This window comes from Adiantum capillus-veneris, chromosome 2 (assembly GCF_014529385.1).
Source record: "Adiantum capillus-veneris isolate H3 chromosome 2, ASM1452938v2, whole genome shotgun sequence".
In the NCBI taxonomy this organism is placed as follows: Eukaryota; Viridiplantae; Streptophyta; class Polypodiopsida; order Polypodiales; family Pteridaceae; genus Adiantum; species Adiantum capillus-veneris.
In genome coordinates this window covers 154,333,500-154,359,249 of record NC_140932.1, presented here as the reverse complement: position 1 = coordinate 154,359,249, position 25,750 = coordinate 154,333,500, and the positions used below count along the sequence as shown (strand labels likewise).

The window sequence follows — 25,750 nt, the reverse complement described above, 5'->3', positions numbered from 1 at the left end:
TAAGTTTGATAAAGTTCACTAGTCTGATCTTAGGCTTTCCACATTTCCCAGTAACTGTAACCCTAGGGTTTTGGTCATTTTTGAAAGTCAATGAAGCGTCTTTACAATGTATGTGAACATATTGGCTTTAAGCCAATCCATTCCTAGGATTCCATTGTAGATTCCTAGAAGTAAGACTCTGAACTTCGTAGAAGTATTGTGACCATCCAAAAAAAAGTTCAAGTTACCCACTGAAGTAGAAGATCTAACCTTTCTACCCATAGCTAATTCTACTATAAGGTCTGTATCAGGGTGTTTAGGCAAAATGAGGTTTCTGATGCACTTAGGAGATATGAAAGAATGTGTACTCTCTGAATCAATCAATAAGGTAAAATGGTTACCTTGATACTCCACTGGGGTCTGAATTACTGAAAATAGTTCATTCACTCCTTGATGTTCAATTGCAACATGAACATACGCGTTTTCCTGATTTCCTTCACCTCTAGCCCCTTGAGCACTGTTAGCTTGAGGTCTTCCTTGAGGTCTTTAATTTTCCCCTCCTCCTGGACGAGGTTGACGGTTAACATTTCCATTGGTGTTATTGTTGATAGGCGGTCCATTCCAAACAAAAGGTGGATTGCCTGGTCTCAAATTTCCTTGGTTTTGAGGTTGTCTTTGAATTTGGTTAAAGTTTTGCTGATTGAAGTTCCTCTGAATTGTTGATGGTCTGGGTCTAAAATTTTTGAAATTAAATTCGGATTGAAGTTTCTATGTTCATAATTGTCCACCAATCGTGTGAAAATTGCATTGTTAAATGGACAATCCTTGGAATCCCTGGATTGATGACCAGGATCAAGACAAGTGTAGCACAAATGATCCTGTATGGCTTTCATACGTAATAAGTTCTCTCTTCTTTGCTGTGGATTTCTAGACCTTTGTTCCTCCTCGAAACGAGGCCTTTTGATTTCACAAACAAGAACAGGTTCTAGTTTCCTTTTTTGGTAGTAGAAAACTCTATTTCAATGGGTTTGCCTCCATCAAGGACATTTGCAAAATTGGTAAGACGAAGACTCTGGAGTCTAGTCTTCATAGGATTTTGTAACCCTGATATGAAGCGATATACCTTGACCTCTTGAGTCATCCCTGCTGGAGCATAGTTGACAAGGGTTAAGAAATCTTGATAGTATGATTCTAGATCTCTGGTTGCTTGAGTACAGTCAAGAAAATCATTCATACGATCTGAATGATAAACTTTGTTCTGATAGTTCTTCTTGAGCTGGGTTTTAAGGTAATCTCAAGTTGCAGCATTAGGATCAACATTGTTTTCTGTGCAATGGTCTCTCCACCAACGCTTGGCTGTTTTCTCTAGTTTGAACTTAGTGATGATAGATTTGTTTACTGCTAACGAATGAGCCAAATTAAAGTAGTCATCCATGCACTCATTCCAATCTTTAAGAACTTTGCCTAGATCTTTGCTCTCCCCGCTAAAATTTCCAGGTCGAGACTTGCGAAGCATAGCATCAATGTCTCTATCAATTATGGTGTGTTGAGGAACAATAGGTGCATTTGCGTTAGCAGCAACCGTATTCCCTCTAGGAGGCATGGTTACTTACTGCACCATATCAACCAAGGTCACACTTAATAAAATACTCTGATCCGCTTGAAGTCCTTAAATCAAATAGAATAGACAATTCAAGATAATATGAGAGAGAAATAAGAGAAACAATAACAAATAATTTAATCCAATTCCTATATCATAAAACTTTGGGTTTCCAAAAAGTCTACAAAATGTCTTGAAAATTTCTAATAAATCCTAATGGATCTGACATATTGCACTCGATAATATCCATTGTGACATCGTTCCACCAATGGAGTATAGCTATCCCATTCCTTGAGTATATTGGACGGGTGATCCCAATAATCCTTTCTGATCTTTGGGGGAAAAATTTCTTCTTTGGCATGTGAGGCATACCATTGTTGAGTAAGGGATTTGTTTTTTACAAGTATCCCCATTTCGGTGTGAACAATTACCTTCTTGTACCCAAAATTGTCATTGAAGTAAGAAGATTCTCTTGGAAACACATCCGATGTGTCCCATCCAATTGAGCTGTGTATATTTGCACAATCTGCAAGGCACTGAGGTCTGTTGTAGGCATTATATAAAACTTTTACATGGTGAGGATTATGGATTAGTGACTTTCCAAATAAGTCAAAGAACAACTTCCAAGGTACCGAGATAAAGTAGTGTCGATAGTTGTTTTTGCATTGACGACCCCATACATTAAACATAACAATGTCGAAGCATCCCATAGCCATTACTATAGGAAGTATGTTTCTGGCCATCCTTGTTTCCTTTGTTGGCCTTAGGGTAAGTTCATAAGCATTTATGTATAATTTTTGATTAGTGATAACAATCTCCTTTCCCAACTTGGATTATATCCACTCGATACTCCCAACAGGCGAGGATTTATGCTCAGGTTGTCTAAACTTGGGGTTCCCTGTAGCATAAGGATACCAAGCTCAAAATGTATTAGGTACAATACTATCCGCAGACATCAACCTTTTCTTCTATTCCCCATTATGCATGGTAGTGACAAGCCTTTGCACTTCCACTGTAGTTTGGAAATGGTCCTCCACCATAAGGCGAGAGAATATATCCGTCCATATCCCTTGAGGTAAGATATCAATCATCTACACACACACCCCATCACTCAAGTTAGTTAGAATGATAAAACCAAGACTCAAAGTCAAGTCTTATATCCTCAAAACAATGGGCCAAAGCATGTATTGGTGGTACCAAAAAGGGGTGTCTTGGACACTCCTTTGGTAGCACTTTACAAGCCCCATCTTTATGTGTTACATGTAAAATAAACTAACATTTTATATATCAATGGATATATTTTTTCATGTAGAATCTAAAACTATAAAATCTGACAAGTTTTTTTTTTTTGCAAAAAAATTTACTGGTCCCCACACTTTTAAAGGGTACCACCAAAAGGTGCAAAAAGTGGTACCACCAATACATGCTTTTACCCCAATATGTGTTACATTAAAAATCAATTTTTTATAACCACAAAAGACCAAAAAGGTACATAGTGTTTCTATGGAGATACATAAATACGAAAGGGTCCTATGAACCAATTCTTGGTTCCTACAATCGAGGTCCTACCCCTATACTTGTTCACATCTTGAGTTTCAAAATTTAAAACTTCAACTTGTGCATTGAAATTCACGTTTCTTTTTTTACCATTCCTCCCCTTGTGATACATCCACGGGTAGTAATCCATTAAAGCAGTTTACATGAGCATGCCGTTTATTTTGCCGCCCATACAACCAGTCCATGATTCCACCCAATTCATGGAGTAACTCTCCGGGTAAAAATCGTGTATCCACCACATAGAAAGCAAGCCATGGACATATCCACCGTATAGAAAGCAGGTGGTGGATTTAGCTCCTGCGATAACTTCGCGAGCTACCGCCCTGCGATCAGTAGGGGGTTTAGACTAAATCAACATTGGAATAATGAATCAAACTTGTTTGAGATAGTTTTTCCTACCAACCATTCTTTCCTACTTCCAAGTAGTCTTTCCATAAAGCATTTCTTTCTTATTTACTTCAACTTAAATTTAAATAAAATCTTTAAAAGATACCAATGTCGTTGTCTCAGTTGGATTTTCAACATAGTTTGGGGAATTTAAACATTCCTAAGTTATCGTAATGCAATGTTATGTAAATACAAAAATTAAATTCATCCAACCTCATGAGCTTCCTCCTCGATGCCTTGTGAGATGGCTGGATTTTCTTCTCTCATTGGTGCTTTACCGTTGTTCACCATGTTGCTAGTTCCCGCCTCACGGTTGTTAGCACCACCAAACCGGGTTCTCTTTGGGGCCATATCACTACTAAGATTAGTTCTTTTGAAGAAATAAGAGACTATGCATAATTTCCACAACAACAATGAGAAAACTTGACAAGGAGTAACCTTATTATTAGACATAATGCTAGATTAAATGCCAAGCCTTCATACTGCAAGTATGCAAGCTAACTCAAGAATACCACGAGATGATTATGTCTTAATAACTCATACCTCATCCTAAGGTTATCATAATCAAAACTTCCTTCGTATGCAACATGAGATCAAGGTTACTGTACTAATTAGATGCATCCTTATAATATAAAATGGTAGAATATAACCATGCAAATACCCAATATAATAGATGATTAATTTCCACAAAATCATATACAATTTGCTAATGCAACACAGTACCCTAGTTGTATATCTTTTTTTTATATGCAAGAAGTCTCATAATCATATCCTAATTTCATGGGCAAATCAATTTGGGTGCACAAAAAGTCTCACCATATCTTAGAGAATCATAGATGAAGGTTTTACAACATAACTATGCAGGACATGCATAAATGGCAATGATGATTATATGCATAAACTTATGCTTAATTAAAGGAAAATTAACTATCTTTAAGAGCAAGGTGCTCCTTAACCCAACAATGGAATACAATCAATGAATGGAAACCATTGACAATACCCCGCATATAATAGAGAATAGAATTATTTAGTGTTGTAGCCAGCTAGCATAATTAAGCTCTAGAGAAAAGAGACTATGGAGCAATAGGATTAACATAAATATAAGTAAATTAACCTCAATTAAGGCCTCCTTTGTGTGTTATGTGATGTAGAAAGGAATCACAAAAGAATGATTTGGCAGCAGCACTTCCTTGCACTGACTTGGAAATTGTGTGTAAAACTGGGTGGGAATGCTCCTTATATAGGCTTTTGGGGGTTGCTTGATGGCCAAGGCATGCCCATACCTCCCTAGCTTGCCCCCTCTTGCCAAAAGAAGAAGTAGAGGTGTCACAAGCCTCTCACTAACCACTAGAGGTGTCCCCTTTTACCGAAATTAAGTGATACACCTCTCTAGTCCATACTTAGCCTCCATGCCACATTCCCATACTTGACCCAACACTTGGCACAAGGCTACCTATACCCATGACCCATGGCCATACATGATGGGGTTACATGCCCATGCATACCCATGACCATGCATGCACACCCATGACCATGCATACCCATACATCCATATGCACATCCATGCCATACACGTACCTTAGAAAATGCTAACCTTAGGCTAACTTGATCTATACTAACCCAAATTTAATTCTGAAACTTGCTAACTCAAGATATACCCGTAGGTAACAGATATGACTACCTGCCATAAATAGCAGCTTCTGACGTCCGGACCCTATTTTTAAGAAAATTTGGGTCAGTGCACAGTTTGACGAGCCGATCGAGCCTAGACCATACCGGGGGTCAAAAACTTTCTATTTTTGGAAAATTTTCACAATTGAATTTGACCAAAATTAAAAGTTCTACAAGAATTACAACTCAAAAATGACATCTGATCACTGAAACCTGCTAAAAATTAGCATCTTTTGCCAAACTGCTATTTAGACTTAAAATTTTACATATGTAATCCTCTTCTAGGGTAGGTGGAGACCTTACATTCTACCCAACGTGAAAGAATTGAGATGCCCTCATCTCAAGGGTAAGTCTGGGTAATCCTTCTGAAATGTTAGTTGATCTTCCCACGTTGCGTCTTCTTTTGGAAAATGCTTCCACTTGACTAGATGTTCGATAATGTTCCTATTCCTTAGTTTCCTTTCCTGCGTCTCAATGATGTAATCAGGTTGTAGCTCAAGAACGCCTTGAGTAGGAATAACAACTTGTTCTGCATCGACAAGATGATCGGGATTGAAAATATAAGGTTTAAGCAAACTCACGTGAAAAACGTCATGAACTTTAAGGTTTGAGGGTAACTGCAACTTGTAAGCTTGGTCACTTACAACCTTTACAATCTCATAAGGTCCACAATATCTTGGGCTAAGATTCTTGAATTTTCCCAAGGATAGATTGCTCCTCTTGGGTCTAACCTGAGAAATACTTTATCATCTAACTTAAAAGTTATTTCATATCTTTTCTTGTCTGCATAATGCTTCTGTTCGTCCTGAGTCGCTTGAATATCCTTGAGAATTGCTCTAGTTTGTGCTTCCATGTCTTCTAACATTTTCTTTGAGGCTTCCACTTTAATAGTTGGATCACAAAAGTTCAGTGGAGCTATACACTCTTGTCCATAGAGTGCCTTGAACGGTGACATTCCTATGCTTCTATGATCAAAAGAATTATAAGCATATTCTACTAAAGGAAGATATTGAATCCATTTTCTTGGCTCTTGTGAACAGTAAGCTCTAAGGATATCCTCGATTACTTGGTTCACCCTTTCAGTCTGCATGTCGGTCTGAGGATGATATGCTGTACTGAAGCATAGATGAGTTCCAATTGCTTTAAAAAAAAAGTCCAAAACTTTGAAGTAAACTTTGCATCTCTATCACTGACGATTCTTCTCGGTAAACTTTGGTTTAACATTTACATTATGAGACTATCAACGTCCAACGTTCGAATCATCATGCAAATCATATACTCACAATTGTGAGTTTGGCAAAAAAAAAAAACATTTACAATCTGAGATGAAAATTTTGCATAAACTCATTTTTGACATTGCCTTAACTTGCCTCGCTCTTTTTGCCTTGACTAAAAGAATTTTGTATTTTTTGGTTCTTATTGGATATAATAAGTAATAAAAACCCTTCACCAAATGCCTTAATTTCAAAGTGAGTAAGTTTGCTCAATTTTGATCATGAACCCATTTGTTTGGATAGGAATATAAAAAGATGCCCTGAGAGCTTTGAAGAGAAAATGGGAGGAAATGGCACGTGCACGCGAGAGAGAGAGAGAGAGAGAGAGAGAGAGAGAGAGAGAGAGAGAGAGAGAGAGAGATATTATGTGTGTCAAGGTCACGATCGACAGAGACAAAGAGGATTTTTTTGCTATCGTGGTCATCTTGATGTTGTGTGTTAGAGCTAAGGCGGGTAGAGACAGAGTTTTTTTTTGCTATCGCAGTCATCTGGATGCAGGGGGTCCTTGGCAATGGTGCTTCATTAATAATTTCTAGTTGCTTTTTAAGGATGCGATGCTAGGCATCCTCATTAGGAACAAACTCTACTTTGTGGTGGAAGATACAGAGAACCTTGGCGTCTGAGGGCATGGTTGAGAGCCATGGCCCAGTCTTAAGGACACAATTAGAGAGACAGTTGATATGTACAAGCATGATCACGAAAACACAGTGAGAAACCGTATGTGTGGAGGCATTGTTAGAGATAGAGATAAAGAGGTGGCGAAGCTCTGTGCGGACGAAGCAGAGGGAGGCTTCTTTTTCTTCAAGATTGAGAGATTCGATCTGAATCTGAGAAATGAATGGGTGTTTGGGGTTTTGGATTGAGTAGCTAGAACAAATGTAGATTTGTAGTTTTCTAAAGTCATTAGGTATCCACAATTTGGTAAAAATAAAAACTCCGTCTGAAATGCAAAAGTGAAGGGTGTAGAAAATGAAAAGCTTTTTGCATTTGAAAAATCAAAAGACTTTCATTCTATATAAAGTAGTGTCCTTGCCTATATGCAATGTGTCATGCTTTTATGGAATTTAGTTAATTTTAAAATGATTAATGGTACAAAAAAGAATCAAAAGTTTTTAAAAATTTATTATAGTCAAACTTCAAATCATTTGTTGCATCCCCCTCCAAAATAAATTGAAAAGATGAATGCAACTTTTAGAAAAGTTCATTTAAAAGGACATGGTTTTAGAAAAGATCATTTGAAAGGACATGGTTTCTCTCTTTTCAATTCTCTTCAAGACTCTTTTGAGGGACACATGTCAAACAACAAAATTTGAACGACCTTCATCATATGGATACTAAGGCCTTTAAATGCCAAAAATGAACTTATTAGGTTCTCTCCAATGCAAAAACAAATAAAAAGTTTTTCAAAACATCGTAAGTGGATAAGTGATTAAGGGTGAGTTTAAAAAATGAAAAGACACATGGAGGTGAAAAGTCAAACAACTTTTTGTGTCCATACAAAGAGGCAGTCAACTTCACATTAGTACATTTTTGTTTCTCTTCTCCTTTATTTTTCCCTTGGCTTTTTCTTCTTTCCAAAGTGTCCTTGCACTATGTAGGTAGTGATGTGTAAAAAAGAAAATGCCATTAGGAATACATTACATTAGGAATAAAAAATGAACTTATTAGTTGCAAGAGCAAGCAAATTTTTGGACATCCATCTTAGGAACAAACATGAGAGCCAAGAAGAAATACCCAAAAGATGTGCTAGCTGTGGGATAGTGGGATTGTACCTGGTGGTTAAGGTGGATGTGTGGGTGCGTATAAAAGCCTAGGTACAATACCAAAGAGGCATCAATCATGCTTTAAAAAGAAAAACAAAGGATGTTGCTTATTTCAAAAATTAGAAGAACCATTATCCATGTCTCATCGTATGAAGGATTTTATCGGATGAGGAGTCGAGTTGAATTATGTAATTACAAATGGGGATGAAGAAAATCTATTTGAAAATCACATAAGCTGGGGAATCTACTCTAAAATTCATATCGATATCTAGGTGGAAATCTACTCACAATATGGAACAAGTCTTCGATGGGGTGGTGCTGGGTTCAAACCCTAGGAGAGGACATTTTTACTCCATATATAACCATGAGGTTAGCAGGAATTGGCACATACGTAATCGGGTTGAGCAACACTCTCGTTGCTAGTCTCGCCTGCCGCAAGCTTTCGTGGTCGAGGAGCCACCCAATTTATTGAGCCAGCGCTATTCTTGCTGACTGTTGATGACGATGGTGAAGAATCGGCAGCTGCTGCAGTCAGCTTCCCCATGATCTCCTGCACTCACATGCAGGTATAATTTAGTACGCTCGTCAATGAGCCACCCATCTCTCTCTCTCTCTCTCTCTCTCTCTCACACACACACACACACGCACACACACACACACCTTCCCTTCATTAAGCTCAGTCGAGGCCGAAGAAGCTGCATCCGCACGTATGAGCTGTAGCTGCATGACTACTAGAATCATTAAAACCACAAGAGAACGTCGATTAACAGGCTCCATGACACGCACAGAGAGAGAGAGAGAGAGAGAGAGAGAGAGAGAGAGAGAGAGAGAGAGAGAGGAAGAAGAAGAAGAAGAAGAAGAAGAGAGTTTTAACGTCGTAGGAAACTATCCTTAAAGATCTAGCACCGTAGATGATACTAGTGTTGATAAGCTGAGAGAGCACATATACATTGTGTGTGTGTGTGAGAGTGTGAGAGAGAGAGAGAGAGAGAGGGGTCGTTTTAATGCTTTTGATTTTTTAGAGTTCTCAAGATGGATGGAACTTTGGAAGGCAGAGAGAGAGAGAGAAATCGTTTGATTTGATACTATGAAAACGTAATTTGCAGGCTTGCGATAATATGTATTTTCATGGGCAAATTTTCCACCTCTCAGGTGTGAACTTGACCTTCCAACGGGCATAAAAAAGTCTCCTCTCATCCTACAAAATTCCTTGGTCTTTAATGCAGCCGCCACTTTTGGCCATCTCTCTTTGGAAATTGATTACAATTTATTTAACATAATATGGCGGAGGGGAGTGCCCTTTACACGTGGCGCAAGCTGCGAGATAAAAGTTAAATGTCAAAAGTGAGATAAACTCATGTGCACGCGATAAAGGAGGGGAGCGAAAGAGAGAAAAAAGTTGCCTTCGATGACCGGTCGTACTCGTTGTCTCTAAGGCTCTAATACAATAACAGCAAGTACCATCATACATTGCATGTCCGATGTCAACCTTTTTAAAGCCTCTCTGTGTGTGTGTGTGTGTGTGTGTGAGAGAGAGATCCTTTCTAGAAGCTATGATTGTTTTTTAACTTGAAGTGTAGCCTATGGTTGAACAATAAGTCTCTCCTATGGGCAAACCATTAATTTGGCACTACCCCTTGATGCTTTCAATGTCCTGCATATTTTCCACATCCTTGTGCAACTTCTTTGTGACTTTTGGCCTCTTTAATGAGGTTTTTATCAATGATGATCTTAAGAGCGGCCCCCCCCCCCCCCCCAAACCCCCCCCCCCTCAAAAAAAAAAAAAAAAAAACCCAAGAAAAAAAAAACAAAAAAACAAACCAAACCCCCCAAAAAAAACACACACACCAAAAAGAAGAGAAAAAAAAAAAAGATAGAGTCCTGTGAGAGATCTAACGAGAATTTTAGCAAACATGCATGAAAGAGAGCCATGCACGTCACATTTCACCTTGTATCGATTGACTATTGGGTGCTAGGATAATTGAAGTGCTGCAAAGATTTGAGCCTAGCTCATTCCTCAAATTGGATACTTTCTATTTATACATCTGACAGCAATGTAACCTTTCAAGATTGATTTGGCAATTGTCAAGGTTGTTGGCCTAGAGGTTAAGGTGGGGGGCTCTAAGCGCACCCACTATGGTTCAACACTTTAGACATCTGGGTGAGGGTGAGTGGACGTAAACCCATAAAACTAGTCGAAGTGAGGGTGAATGGGTGCAATCTCATAAAATTAGTCGAAGATTGATTTGAAAATTGTCAAGGGATGTTCGCTTAATGGTTAAGGTAAGGGGTTCGAAGCGCACCCGTTATGGTTCAACCCCTGAAATATGTGGGTGAGGGTGAGTGGGCGCAATCTCGTAAACCTAATCGAAGCGAAGCTTCAAACGGGTAAAAAATAAAAAAAAAGATTGATTCGGCAATTGTCAAAAGGAAGTTGGCCTAGTGGTAAAGGTTAGGGCTTTAAGCACACCTACTATGGTTCAACCCTTGAGACATGAGAGTGTAAGGGAGTGGATGCAATCCCGTAAAACTAGTCGAACCGAAGCTTCGAACGGCTTAAAAAAAGGATTGATCTAGCAATTCTTCTTTATTTAATCAAAATACTCCTATTTAGCATGTGATGGGTGCTCTATATGCATCACAAACTAGGTAGGCAACATTTTATTAAATAAAAGGGGTTATGCCTCATCAAGCATTTCCTGTTTAGCCAATGAGACCATAATTGGGATCGAAAGGGGGAAAGTGGAAGGGGGTTGTGATGCACGACAAACTTCTCGCCCGGAAGTGGTCCTATCTTAGATTTGGTGGACTCTCAAGGGAGCTAATGAGGAAGTGCAAAAGAGCAACTGAGGTTTTGGGATGGGGGGAAGCAACCAGATCCTTTAAGAACTCCATTTTGCATTGGTTCCCTTGGCTCTCTAAAATATTGGGGCAGCCGCAAAGCCCCTATTGGATAGAAACGGCCAGGAATGTGAATAATAAGGGGCTCGTTCGACTAGAGAAATTCTGGGATGGCAAGAGCCCGGGGCGGTCACTTTTTAGAATGTGTATGCTATCACGTGAGTTAACCGGAGAGGATTATTAAAAGATCAAAATGTATCAAAATGTATACATACAGAGGGGGGTGGGGGTTTTTTAAATAGGAAAGTAGTGTAAATATAGTATGTATATTGAGGTATTATTAATAACCTCTTGAACACACGTGATATAGGAAGCTTTTGATAAGTGACCGCCCCGGGGGCAAGAGGAAGTACTGTAAAACTACTGACTCTTTAGCCATCCAATTTCAACTAAATGGATTTGAGATCTTACTAGTCTACTGGGTGATGAAAGAGCTTGATATGGTGGTGATGCCAATTTGTGAATCCAACTTTGAATGGGACACTTGGAGATGGCCCGGAACTAGCCTCTTTTGGAAACCACATTCTAAAGGCATTTACCATGTATTAATGCACGAGGCTAATTGGTGTAGCTCACTCAATTTGCAAGCACAAGAGACATGCAATGTCTATGCTATCTTCAAGCGGTGGAGCTCGAAAGAAACGTATCTATCAAACTTGATAGGAATACAAATGCAAGCTTGTAATTTCATACATTTTTTGCAGGTTGCTGTATTATTATTTTAATATGCAAGAACTTGGCTCAGGCGATGATGGTAATCGATTCCGATGCTGAAACGATTGGACATACTCTGATGTAGCATATCATCAAACCAAAGGAGTTGGTGGAGCTATTAGATGATTCATCCAATGCTGGCATTGCTAAAGTTTTGCGCCAAAAGTATTTCAATGAGCTAAAGAGCATTGTTTCACCTCAAGAGATGATGGAGGTGTATGACAGTGCAAAAGGTTATATTTAGGTTTCTTCCAACGCCTTATAGTGTTAGCATTGCAAAAAGGTGTGCCAATAATGATGTTGCAAGCTTGTTAGGTGGATTTCAATATGTGGAGGATTCCCTACCATTAGAAGAGAACAAATCCTTTCGTTACAATGAGTTCAATAATGTCTATATTGATTTGTTGAAGCTCCAGGAGTCAATGATTAGATTTTATGGGTTAACACAGGAGGAGTGTGATGGCAAATTTATATTTGTGATGAAGCTTGATGAATGCCATATTGTCAAAGGTCAACAGCTTGAAAGGGTAAGCATTACGCTTATGAACAGAGCCTTGGTCGGCGTCAATGTTGATCTAAATGCCAATGAGAAGGGAAACACTTGTTTAGGTGTTCAGTGTGAGAAGAATATTTGGTGGCTGGTAGGCTTTTATCTCCCACATGAGACACATGAGTCCCTCAAATGGTATTTTAATCACATCCCAATCGTTGATGTCATTTGGCAACAACAAGAAGGACAATGATTACAGGTTTTAGGTCTAAGTATGTTCCAAGTGGAGTGGCATTTGGCAGGAGACTTGAAAACTCTCAAGTGTATGTTAGAATGCAAGCAAGGTGAAATGACCCTCTTTCCATGCATTTATTGCTGCCATAGTAAAGTCTCATTAGGAACTGAGAGCAAGGATAAGGGTAAGGGTGGAAAAGCTGTAGTCAACTTTGCAAAAGGTAAGGGTAAGGGTGGCAAAGCTGCAGTCAATTCTGCGAAAGGTGTGACCACTACACAAACAGTGGGTAAAGCACTACAACAATGGTTTCAAGGTATCTTTAGTTGTAACAAGAGTGTACCCCCCTAATCGAGACATGGACGATCCAAATTGGGATCCTATTCTACTGATTCCTCTGATAAATGTGCATGTGTGTACGCTTCATGCCCGTCTACGAATTCTTGACAAGTTTCTTATGCTCCATATTGATTATTCTTGGAATATGGAGCTTGCAGAAAGAAGAGAAGAGTGTATTAGAGACCTTGAATCTATTCTATCAAGCGTTGGCCTGCATGGGGGTGCAATAGAGTTATCAAAGGACAAGAAGGCATCTGGAAGTACACAGGATTGTCCTAATAAAATATGTATGGGTGGTAGTAAAGCTATGCATATGATTTCAAACTATTCTAACTCCCAAAGTGCCAATGAGTTTTAATTGTGGAAAAAAGTGTGTGAAATTACCACCTACAGAGGTAACGAAGCAGCCCTAGGAATTAAGCGTGCTCGTGTGTGACAATATGTAGATGATATTTTGTGTTTGCTTGAAAAGGCAAATCTAACTTCTACTGAGATTTCCACCTTAAAGTTTGTAATTAATAGTTTCACAACGCAAATGGTGGATGCCTAGGAGGAGACGCACATAACACATTACATGGTGGGTTGAACACTTTGGCTTTGCAGTAAAAAACCATCACATTTGAACTAAAATTTTGTATTTTTTTGCAGCACATTCTTTTTGCTCATACCTCATTTTTTCTCGACACATTCTGTTCATTGGGCATCTTTAGTATCCAAGGAATGGAGCGCTCACACTATCAAGCAAAAGCAGTGTATTTTAAAAATACAAGGCATGGAGGTGGGAGGAAAAAGAGCAATGCCCTACACGAAATGATCAATTGGTTGTACAGAGTTTTAGTGGAGAGAGAAAGGAAGAATACTAGAGTGCAAAGAAGCTTGAAATGTAGAATAGAGAAAGTGGTTAGTGTGAGGCAATCACAATCATATCATGCTTTTAGTGTAAAAGATCGATTCCAACGGTGGTTAGCGACAAGGCAATGAAATGGCAAGCGTTGGGTGGAAAACCAATAATTTTTTGACACTACCATATTGTAATGCCACATGATTTGTTGACGCCCCAATTAGTGGTTCCATGTAACAAATTTTGTCAATTTTGGAGTTATTTTTTATTTTTACTCACAACTTGAAGTTCATTTCTTGTTTGCACATTCTAGAAGATCCACTCGAGCACAAACGCACACACACTCACATCTTGCATCACATGGACGATTCACATGAGTCGACTGGCACTACGCACAACAATACCACCACAACCACTCACACCGTAGAAAATCCGCAGCTGGAACCCCATGCAGAAACTACGGCTTCAAATCCACATCCCCAACCACAAGTGAATAACCCAGTGTCCCAGCACGCTCGAAACACCCAAGAGCCTCCCCAACCATCGAATCCACATGATCTAAGCAACATGCGATATGTTTTTGGAGATCTCGGCGATATAACCCATGCCAATTGCACACCTCTGCAAGATCCCCCACCATTTCAACTCTTCACAGAGCAACGCAAGAACCTAGAGTAATAGAAGAACAATACCGAGGTCCGCTTGAAAATCCGCCACCCTCGCTTGCTGTCACAACCATTGGTGCTCATGCCATCCCAAATACTACGCTGCAAAAGTTTCCACCATGAATCAAAGAAATAGTAATCAAAGTTATACCAGGCGACCCCGTTTTCAAAGCACAAGAAGCTAAGAGGAGAAAAAGGCAAAGGGAGAAGGAAAAGAAAGAGGTAGATGAGAAGAAAGAGGCAACTGAGAAGGAAGCATTGAGAGTACAAGAAGAGCAGAGAAGATAGAGAGAGCAAGAGGAAAGGCAGAAAGCTGAGGCCGAGAGAGCTCATTTGCAAAACTTACAAGCACGAGCAGAGGCAGAGAGAAAGACAGCACAAGATAGAGCTCAAGCCACCCAACAAGCAAAGGTTGGGAGTTCAAGGTCTTCAAAAATCCCTCAGGGAGCCAAGCAATGTGCAAAGAGAAAAAGGGACAAGGTGACACTTGAAGAGAAACAAACCCAAGAGGAGAGGAGAAGAAAATATAAAGATGATCCTCCTCAATGGGCCAGGCAGGCGGCTCCTCCACCACCACCAGCAACACAAAAAAAGCGGAGATGGAGGCCATGCACAGTGGCTCTGCGTGAGATCAGAAAATGTCAAAAGAGCACTAAACCAATCATACCCAAAGCGATCTTCTCTTGGGTGGTGAGAGAGATGATGGATTAATATAGTGACTCTGTTACAAGAATACAACGTGCAACTCTACTGGCCCTACAGGATGCCGTCAAAGATATTTTGGTGCAGCTTTTTCAGGATGGCATCTCCTGTATGGTGCATGCAAAGCGTGTAACATTAAAAAATACGGATTTAGCCGTAGCAATCAATTTAAGAAATGAAGGATTCCTTTATAAGATGTAGTTTATCCCATGTACTCTCTCTTCATGAGATTTGTAATCTTTCTCTATAATATCAAATGGCGAATTTCTACCATTCCGTGCAAATGTTCAATTTTAAATTGTACATTGTTTTTTATAAGCATTTGAATTGATGGATATGTTAAATTTAAGCTGACCACCATGGCTCTCGACTCGTCACCCGATGCACACACATGCACACAACCTCGAACATGTAGCCATCGGGCGGCATAGGGGTGCACCTTGGTGATTCTTTTGCAAAACGGGGGGGGGGGGGGGGGCGTACGGGGTCAACAAGACTAGGTAACGCATCGACGGATCCCGGCGGGGTTGGACGGGGCAAAAAATGCCCCTGTGCACCACAACGTGCAGGGAGCAATTCTGACACTGTTGTCTCTAGATTCAGTTGGTGAAGCAACATACACATGCTTCACCTTCGCAAGCCTCTTACCGTCTTGTGTTTGCTTGAACTCCATGATTCTTCCCTTCCAGTGGTGTGCTTGAGAATCCATGTGTCTCCTTGAGACCTTGTGTGCACCTCTTGAGCTGGGTTGCATTGTCACCCACATCATTCGTTTTAACTCCATCGTCACCCAATACCCATTGTCATCTTGTACATTGCTGCATGAAATGGAGTCAATGACACTCCTAGGTTGTCGAGTACCTGATGATGCCATGGGGAATAGTGGAACAACCTGCACACAAACACTTATGATTAAACATTACACATCCATGTTCTCAATTGTATAAAGGAAAAGATTCTTGATGGTACACAAAGGTGAAGGATGCCACTTACTGCTATACTGCTCCACATGCTTGTTGGCTTAATGTGGAAGATAATGTTGCAAAGCTTGAGAGGGAAGTAGATCCTCTCTAGAGAGCTTAATGGAGAAGGAGCAGGAAACCTGTTGACAAAAGAAAGAGGGATGATCTAGCAGAAGGATATGCTGTAGACTTCAGCTTTAGCTAGAGGTGTTTAGTGAAACCCATGGAGAAATGGAGAACTTTAGCTTGAGGAGAATGCAACCATAAAAAATGCAGTAAGCTTGAGGAGGGAAAGGAGGTTTAACGTTTGCTACAGAGCTTTTGGGAGGGAAAACTAAAAGGAAGGAAAGAGAAACAAGGTGAAGTGAAGAGAAGTAAGAGATGGTACAATAGAGATAGAGGGAGGGAACGATCAACACGTTTTTGGAGGGACCCCCTATTAGGAGAGAGGGGGAGGAACTGGCAGCCGATAGAGAGAGAAAGGATTGGTTTTTACTCAACTATTTTGAGAGAAGTTTAGTTTTTAAAAGAAATTTTCTCTTTATATTTTATAAGAGAGTACAAGTTTGACCACTTACTTTTAGGCCCTGCCATACCCACCATTTCAGTCCACATGGCATCCACCATTTGCCCCTTCCATAATCTCTTTTTTAATCCCATGGAAAATAAAGAGGCCCCCTTAGACCCCGTTCCCTTCCTATTGCTTTCTCTCTCTCTCTCTCTCTCTCTCTCTCTCTCACACACACACACACACACACACACACACACACACACACACACACACACACACGCCTCAATGATTTCTCTCTCTTTCTCTCTCTCTCTCTCTCTCTCTCTCTCTCACACACACACACACACACACACACACACACACACACACACACAAGGCTCTCATCGGATATATCTTTAAGGTCTCTTGAGATAGTTTCTTACAACTTTAAAATTCTCTTCTTCATCTTCTTCTTCTTCTTCTTCTTCTTCTTCTCTCTCTCTCTCTCTCTCTCTCTCTCTCTCTCTCTCTCCAACAAGATTTGAAGCGGAAAGTACACACTTGAGAGCGTTCTATATACACTACAGCAAAAAGAGAACCAATGAATTTATGCGAAAACAAAATCAAAACTATGAATGATTATGATATGGTCTTTTCTTCCTTGACACTATGCGATGAACGAAAAACAATTGAAATAAACTAAAAATAAATGAAAAAACTAGACAATATAAACAAAAACAATTGAAACAAACTAAATATTACTGAAGAAAATTAATTGTACTATAGTACAAGTAGACTAGAACTGGCTGAACCAGATTGAATAAATACATCAGCAATGTATGTATATACAATGTCAACATCCAAACATGATCATCCATCGAAATGCCACTACGGCTATGTATAAGTGTCAGGCTCGTCGAAACGATCCTCCTGTCGCCCAACACATGAAGCCTGTCTCCCAACGTGTCAAGACGCTGCAACGCGTGCCCGCTGCTCATCTGTCCTCCTACCCTCCTTCTTCTCTCTCACAAAAATCTCAAGATCTCTCTCACTGTGAGCCTCTTGCATTCATAAAAGTTAAATTAAATCGATTGACAATGAAAAACTAAGTTGAAAATCATTTTAACTTTATAAACAGATTTAACTCAAAGCTACATGTGTTACTCACAAGAGGGCGTGCTTGTGGAAAGATGCGTTGCAAGTCTCTGTATCCCTGGTATGTTGCCATCTCAATCTTTGATGGAGTCGAAGGTCAAGTGTAATCTTTGGTCTGTACAAAACGGATCCAAAGTTTAGGGTTGTTCTTATTCACATAATTCTAAAAACTATGCTATAAAAATATGTAAATATATACTTACAAAAATGGTTATGAAGCCATCCTTGCTCACGAAACCCAAGTGGGATGTGTGGCCACGATGCTTATGTCGCTCACATGAGGTGGATTGGGGTGCTTTTGCTCATGCACCAACACTTGTACACCCAGATCAACCTATGGTTAGTATTCTTTATTATAATTTATATTTATTTATTTTTTTAAGATAATTGCGTCAATAATATAAATAATATCTCACATGTAGGAACATGCATCTCTAGTTGATTATGAGGATACTATCTATGATCAAGCTATTTGTCATTCGCACACACCACAAGGTCATGCAATCCAAGATTGCAAATGGCCATCTTACAACAAGCTTTGCCTCCCGGCCTTGAGGGCGAGATTCATGGAAATTATGCATTGCCAAATCTTCTATTGTCTTTAGTGCAGACGTACAATTGCAGAAACTATGGGAGATGGCATGGAAGATCTCTTCCTAGAGATGGAGATGTTTTTAGTTTTTGGGGTGCTTGTTACATGATAGCTCCTTCTAGCCTTCCGAATGGAGGACGTGGCCTATTCATTGCACAAAATCTACAAGTCCCACCAGATTCAGAGGTAATCCTTATGTACTTTTGTGGACCCATAGATAGATGGGGTCCTTGGAATCATTCGGCGTGCTACATCCATAGCATGACCACTTATGGTTTGTGTTTCAATGCAACATCCATTTTAGATAGAGGCATTATCCATATAGAAAGTCAAAGACATTATGTAGATGGTAGTCCATCTGCACATGGAAACATAGCCAACCTAATCAATAGTAGTCAGGGAAGGAATGCAACAACCAATTGCACATTTGTGGAATGCAAAAATGGACATGAACTGGGATACATGAGCAAATATGTTCGAAGATACATTCTTGTAAATGCCATTAGATCATTACATGTTGATGATGAATTATTAGTGAAATAAGGATTTTGTAGGCCAGAAACAGTACCTCTACCTCTAGATTGAATATGTAAATGTATATACAGAAAATGTATGTTTGTGGATTATGTATCAAATTTTTTGAATTTACACGTCTATATTATTTGATACTATTTGGTTTTTTGCTTAATCAATCTATTTCTTGCGTAAATGCTAAGTATGTTTATAAAATATGAAGTTGGTTTTTGTATATAGAATGCTTATGATTGTGTCTATGCGATAGGTTCCAAAGTATGATGTTGAAAATGATGTGCACCTATCTTCTCATGGCATCTCACATATGTCAATTTAGTGCATGAAACTTCTTCGTAAGAGTGATCCAAACAACTATGAGAGATTAAAGAAACTTTATGGTTTGTATTTTGACAAAGATAATGATGTTTTCGATGATGATGATGACATGTGTAACATTTAATAGCCTAGTAACTTGTGTGTAGCGGAAAATAGCATGAACATAGTGAGCATTTCATTAGAATAGATTCCTAATGAGAATAACAAGAGTGCTTGGGTGGAGAGAGCGACAAAAAGTATAACACCTAGTTGAATAGCATGAACAATACTTTAAAAGAGAGAGAAATTAAGCTATTGACAACAGTTGAGGACTAGATTTTCATGGAGCCGGTCCCCCCTCCAAAAGGCTTTGTATTATGGTTTCTCCCATCAAGAGAGACATTTTACAATACAATTCTTTGTGTTCCTTCAATAGTAGCTAGTGCAATGAAGATGGAAACTTCAAGCACTAAGCAAATCACTTATAAAACACAACATCAATTCCCTCATGGTCTCATACCCAAGACCTCACACACCTTCGAAGATGGTGAGAGCTAGCGGGGTATGAGAGTAGATTAAGAGGAAGAAGGAGTAGTCTTACGAGAAAGATGTACATCTCAATCACTCATATTAGCATATCTTAGCTCAGTAATTAGCATAGTAGAGGAGATGAGCATGCATTGAAGCTTGGATCTTGGTTGGATTTGCATCACAAAGCCAAGAGTTGTTGGTGTAGGCGTCCCTTCTCACAAGCTTGGAGTAGGTAATAAGCTCTTCATTAAAACTTGAGAAGGAGAGAGAGAGTCTTCTTACTCCACACATGGACTAGTGTGAGAGTGTATGCAATAATGCCTTTGAAAAATCAGTCCCCTCTCTCTCTCTCTCTCTCTCTCTCTCTCTCTCTCTCTCGTTTGACCCCTCTTGCTATTTGCTCATGCTCACACCCTATTGGCTCATGCCAGGTTTTTAGCCAGTGAAATTTAAGCAGCATAAGTGATAGCCTTCTGAGATGTGTCCCCCTTTTGTGAGAGCTTTAGGTATTTAATAAATGCAACTAAACTCTCATTGGACCCCTTTGTCTCCTGGCCATTAGGAATCAGGCAAGCCATTGGGCTATTGAATGCTCATTGGACCCCTTGGGAGACTGTCCAATAGTCTTCTAGAGATCTTATTTCTTATTGTTTCTTTTATTAAATGTTTTAAATTAATTAAATTAGATTTACTCTAGCCTAATTCTCATTGGTCCACCTCCATGGCCATCCAATAGGATTTGAGTACACCTTGTGGGCATCTGGGCTAGGGATCTGAATGTGTCCCTCTTTCCGTTTCTGTAAAGGAGCTTGTGAATGTGTGTGTGTGTGTGTGTGTGTGTTTCTCTCTCATCTCCTACTTCTAGGATTGCCCTCTCCTATGTAGGGATGCATGAAGACTTTTTGAGCACACACAAAGCATCCAAATTTCCTAGGCTTTGACCTTTGGACGCAACCTTTGAATTTTGGAACCTTAGCATTTTGGAAGTCTTAATGGACTGAACCTTAGGGTCTTTTAAGCCCATTGTTGCACCTTGATCTTTTGTAGATGCCCCCCCCTTTGGATCCCTATTTTCCCTCTTTTGGATCCCTACTGTGGCCGGTTTGCCAGCTTAACCAATATTCTAGCTTTTTCTCCCCTGGCACTTCCCTATATTAAATGATTAGTTTAACATGAGAAAATCATTTAGGAGAATTAGATATTAGTTATTATGACATTTTGAGTAAGACCCAATCATTTTCTTTAAAGGCTTGGGCTCTTCTGTGCTTATCAATAGCAGCCTTTTGCCTTTGCTGTGAGATAGAGATAGCATCCTTAATCTTTTGAAAAGATTCTTGTAGGTCTCGGCTATACTCATCTGCAATGAAGATCTTCCCATGTACCTTAAGTAGCAGGGGACTTTTTGATCTTCCCTCAATTACCTCGAAAGGTGCTTTTTCCGTGGAACTATGTACAGTGTTGTTGTAAGCATACTCCACTAAGGGTAAGTACTTCTTCCATTGGAATCTTTGATCTACTTCCGTTACGTAGGCTTTTAGTAGATCAAGGATTGTTAGGTTAGCTATTTCACTTTGGCCATCTGTTTGTGGTTGATAGGATGAAGAGAAGTTTAGCCTTGTCTCTAAATTCTCAAAGAGACCCTTCCAGAAATTACTGGTCATTCTAAGATCTCTATCCAACACTATGGACATTGGCAAGCCATGGTACTTGAAAATTTGTGACATGAAGAGGGTTGCCATTTGATGGGCTTTGATAGTCTTTTTGACATGCATAAAATGAGCTTGTTTACTGAACCTGTCTACTATCATCCATATTCCCGTATTCCCATGGATAGACTTAGGCAATCCAAAGATAAAATCCATGGATATGCTCTCCCATGGTGAATTAGGGATTGGAAAAGGTTGAAGCAATCCAGGTTGCTTCCCTCTATCAGCCTTCGTGTTTTGGCATACCACACATTTAGAAACATACTCTTGTATGTTTGCTTTCATGGTAGGCCAATAGAAATATGTTTCAATCCCCTTTAGGGTAGGCTGAATCCCTCTATGCCCCACATAAGAAGGAGCATGAGATTCATACATTACTTTCTCACGTAGTGAGTTAGTAACACATAGTCTATTACCATAGAGAAGATAACCATCTTGTAAGGTAAATGGTTCCTCTTTCTTCCCTAATGCAAGGGCTGAAATCACATCTCTAAAATCGGGATCAATAGCATACTCATCTATCATAGAAGATAGATCATTGTGAGTTGCTATGGAAACCGCATTCACTCTTGGTTGTCTTGAGAGTGCATTGGCTACTTGATTATGCTTGCCAGTAATGTGAGAAATATGAAAATGAGATTGCAAAAGGAAATTTTCCCACCCCATTTGTTTGTCGGAGAGCTTGGTCTGCGTCATGAAGTACTTAAGGCTTTGGTGATCCGTTCGCAGAATGAAAGGAGTCCCCAATAAATAGTGCTTCCATGAGTCTAAGGCATGTAGAACTGCGAGGAGTTCCTTTTCATATATGCCTAGAGCTTGCTCAACAGGGTCGAGCTTTAGACTTTCATAGGCTATGGCGTGCCCTTCTTGGAGCAAAACAGCTCCAAGGCAATCACCACAAGCGTCACATTGGACGTCAAATGGCTTTGAGAGATCCGGTAGTGTAAGCACAGGTTGAGAGATAATCTTTTCTTTAATCTTTTTGAAAGCATTGTTCTCCTTGGTAGACCATGTATACCTAAGGTTTTTCTTTGTTAGGTCATGTAATGGTCCTGCAATTTGTGAGAACTTTTTTATGAAGCATCTATAGTATGCACACATACCTCTTCTTAATTCATGAAGGTTCCTTGGTTTAGGCTATCCTTTTATTACCTCTAACTTTGATGTATCCGTTTGAATGCCATCTTGAGCGATAATGTGACCTAAATACTGAATCTCTTGCAAGAAAAATACACTTTTCTTTTGATTAACATAAATTTTATTCTCTCTTAGAACTTGAAATATTACCTGGAGGTGTTTCTTGTGTTCATCTAATGAAATAGAGTAGATGATGATATCATCAAAGAACACTCCAGTAAAGGTCTGGTGAGGTCTGAATAGCTTCTCCATCAAGTGGTTGAAGGTGGCTGGTGCATTGGTCAAGCCAAAAGGCACGACTATATATTTGTAAAGACCAAATGTAGTGCGAAATGCGGTCTTTACAATCTCTTGATCAACTATCCTTATTTGATGATAGCCACTTTTTAGGTCAATCCCACTGAAGTAGGTGGATCCTTGTAGATTATCAAATAGGTCTTCTACTCGTGGAACAGGAAACCTATTCTTGATACTGATCCTATTTAGTGCTCTATAGTTAACACACATATGATACATGCTGTCTTTCTTTTGCACTAATAGCACAGGTGAGAAAAATGGAGATGAGCTAAGCCTAACCATGCCCTTCTCAACTTACTCATGCACCTGCCGCATAATCTCCTCTTGTTGACCTTGAGAAACTCTATAAGGAGGTTTATTAGGCGGTGAACTTCTTGAAAGAAGTTCAATTGCATGGTCATCATTGCCTCCTTTAGGAGGTAGCTCACAAGGGATGTCATCAATAAAGACATATTGAAACCCCTTGAGAAAATTGGATAACTCTAATTCCTTGTGAGTGTGTATATTTTCTTTTGCTAAAACATTAGGTTCATTTTGAGAATCTTTAACAAAAATTATGTACACGGAAATAGAGCTCTTTATTGACTTATTGAAAGCTTGCATATGTACAATGGGTATGGTGTTACCCATTTCTTTGGCATCTATGTACATATATTTTTCCTTGAACCTAAAGTAGATTCTCGTGTTATGGAATTTAACATTGGCAGCCATGCAATCAAACCATGGTGTCCCTAAGATTACATCCTCATGCTTGAGAGGAGAGATAAAGAAGTCCTCTTTGTCCACATAGCTTTGGACATGGAGCCTCAATTTCTCTAATAAGGGAGTGATTGAAGCTTCTTGCCCCTTGAAAGCACCGTCTGTAGGTAGGACATCTCCCATCTCGTAAGCTTGTATTTCTAGCTTGGTGGCCAACTTTGTGGATATGAAATTGTGAGTAGAACCAGGGTCAAAGAGAATAAAAGCATCATGTTCTCTTACCTTTCCCCAAGCATGGCATAGAGGAGATCCTTTGTGGTGAGTTTCGTCCTGTTGGATTTTAACCAAGGTAGCTCTAGGAGGCTCATGGCGGGTGTTCTTTTGGGGACAAGCACGGTATGCATGCCCTTGCTCGTCGCACTTGAAACAAAGGTTATCCTTGCGATAACGCTCAAGCTCTTCAAGAGAGAGTTTGTTTTTGTGTTTGTAAACTCCCTTCTCCTTAGCTTTGTTGGAATTTCCCTTAGGAGAATTTTGGACATTGTCTTCCCCTTAGCCTCTTTGGAACCCTTGTTTTCCGTGGGCTTAGAATTTCTTTTAGCCCCTGTTTGGAAATTGATTCGAAAAGCCACCATAGTATGGTGTATAACCGCCGGTATGGTGCGTAGCCTTTGTGAGTTGACATACTCCGCCATTTCTTCAGTTAAGCTCGCACAAAATTGTTGCTTTTGCTCTCCAAAATCCAGCTTTTTGAAGATAGTGGCTTTGAGTTGTAGGTCCCAAAACCTGTCTACATATTTGTGAATGGATTCGTAGGGAGAGAGCTTCAAGCTTCACCATTCGGTGAGTACTTTGTCTTTGGCATTGGTGGCCAAAAATTGCTTCATAATGGAAGCTCTTAAAGTTTTCCATGTTTGTGGAGCTTCACTGTTGGCCCGTAGGCTAGACCACCATTTCTTGGTGGACTTTTGAAAGTGCATAGCTACATGGTGTAGCTTAGAGGACTCCATGAAGCCCTCATCTCCAAACGCAGCATCGAATTGTTGGATAAAGGCCAAGACTTTGTTCGTAGCACCAAAGGTGCCATTGTAAGTAAGGAAAGAGATGATCTTCCCTCCCTCTTTGAACTTCTTGAGCTTGGATGACCTCTTCCATGCGGCATAGGATTTCCTATGGCCTCTTCTTTTTGATGGTTCAAAAGTTGCACCATCACTTTCTTCAGAAGATGAAGAATTTGAGGAAGATGGAGAAGAGGGTGACCTCTTTCTTGCCTTGATCTTCCTTGTCTGCACCATCACTTTCATAAGAGGAAGAGGATGAAGAATATGGAAAAGAGGGTGTCCTCTTTCTTGCATTTTTATTCTCTTGCATTTTGTCATCCCTCTTTGAAGTATGGTGTGGAGAAGTGTGCGATGGTATTCTCCGTTTTGGAGGTGATGGAGAGCGTTTAGCCCGCCGTCTTGATGGAGCCATCTCCTCCGAGGTGGCATGAGACTCACTTCTTTTTCATTCCTTCGGTGGGGGCTCTTGAGTTCTCTTTTGAGAAGGAGATGCGTCATCAAGAAGTAGATTTTTGAGCTCTTTGTATAGATCCTCTTCTTCTTCCTGAATTGGAGAGAGGCCTCTTTTGAAAGTCTCGTAAGGAGGCTTCCTAGGTGATCTCTCGTCATGGTGGGGATCTTGGAGAATCCCATGAGCACAAAGCTGCTCGTTGCACTTCACTTTGGAGGGATGGATTGCCCATGGCTTGTTGAAGCCTAGAAACAAGATAGTTAACAAGCATCGGGACATCATTAGTAGCCTGCTCATTAGCAAAATCAAAAGTATCAACATTAATCTCACTCTCTTTAATATTGTCAACCATTCTAACAATTTTTAGGTGTAAAATTATTAGGTATACTTTGGCACTTCAAGCCCTAGTTTCTACTCCTCTTTACCCCTTTAGAAAAATCACTCAAGCTATTGTACCCATGGCTTGAATACCATAACTTGCAAGGAATAGAAGAGAGGGTCGTCCAACACCAAAACAGCACCGGCTCCTCTCAAGCTTCTAATATCTCCGTAGGACTCCACTATTAAGACCATAGCTCTCGACGGTGATGCCCCGTTATCTGCACGAAGGCAAACGCATTGCAAGGATGAAAATTCCCTATTCTACTTACTCAAATGCAATTAATAGTACCAACCATTTATAGCTAGCTCGAGGTCCCTTCTTGAGCAAGAAAAGAGAAACCTTGT

General features: G+C 39.8%; 1 protein-coding gene across 1 annotated transcript; it reads right to left on the bottom strand.

The window, feature by feature from the left end:
• Positions 1–8,311: 8,311 nt before the first annotated feature.
• Positions 8,312–9,166, bottom strand: LOC147463890 (uncharacterized). The gene is made up of 2 exons (XM_086529708.1): positions 8,892–9,166; positions 8,312–8,781 (listed from the first exon to the last, which is right to left on the bottom strand). The coding sequence occupies exons 1-2, from the start codon at positions 9,006–9,008 to the stop codon at positions 8,602–8,604; spliced, it is 297 nt and encodes a 98-aa protein (XP_086385834.1). The 5' UTR covers positions 9,009–9,166; the 3' UTR covers positions 8,312–8,601.
• Positions 9,167–25,750: the final 16,584 nt, after the last annotated feature.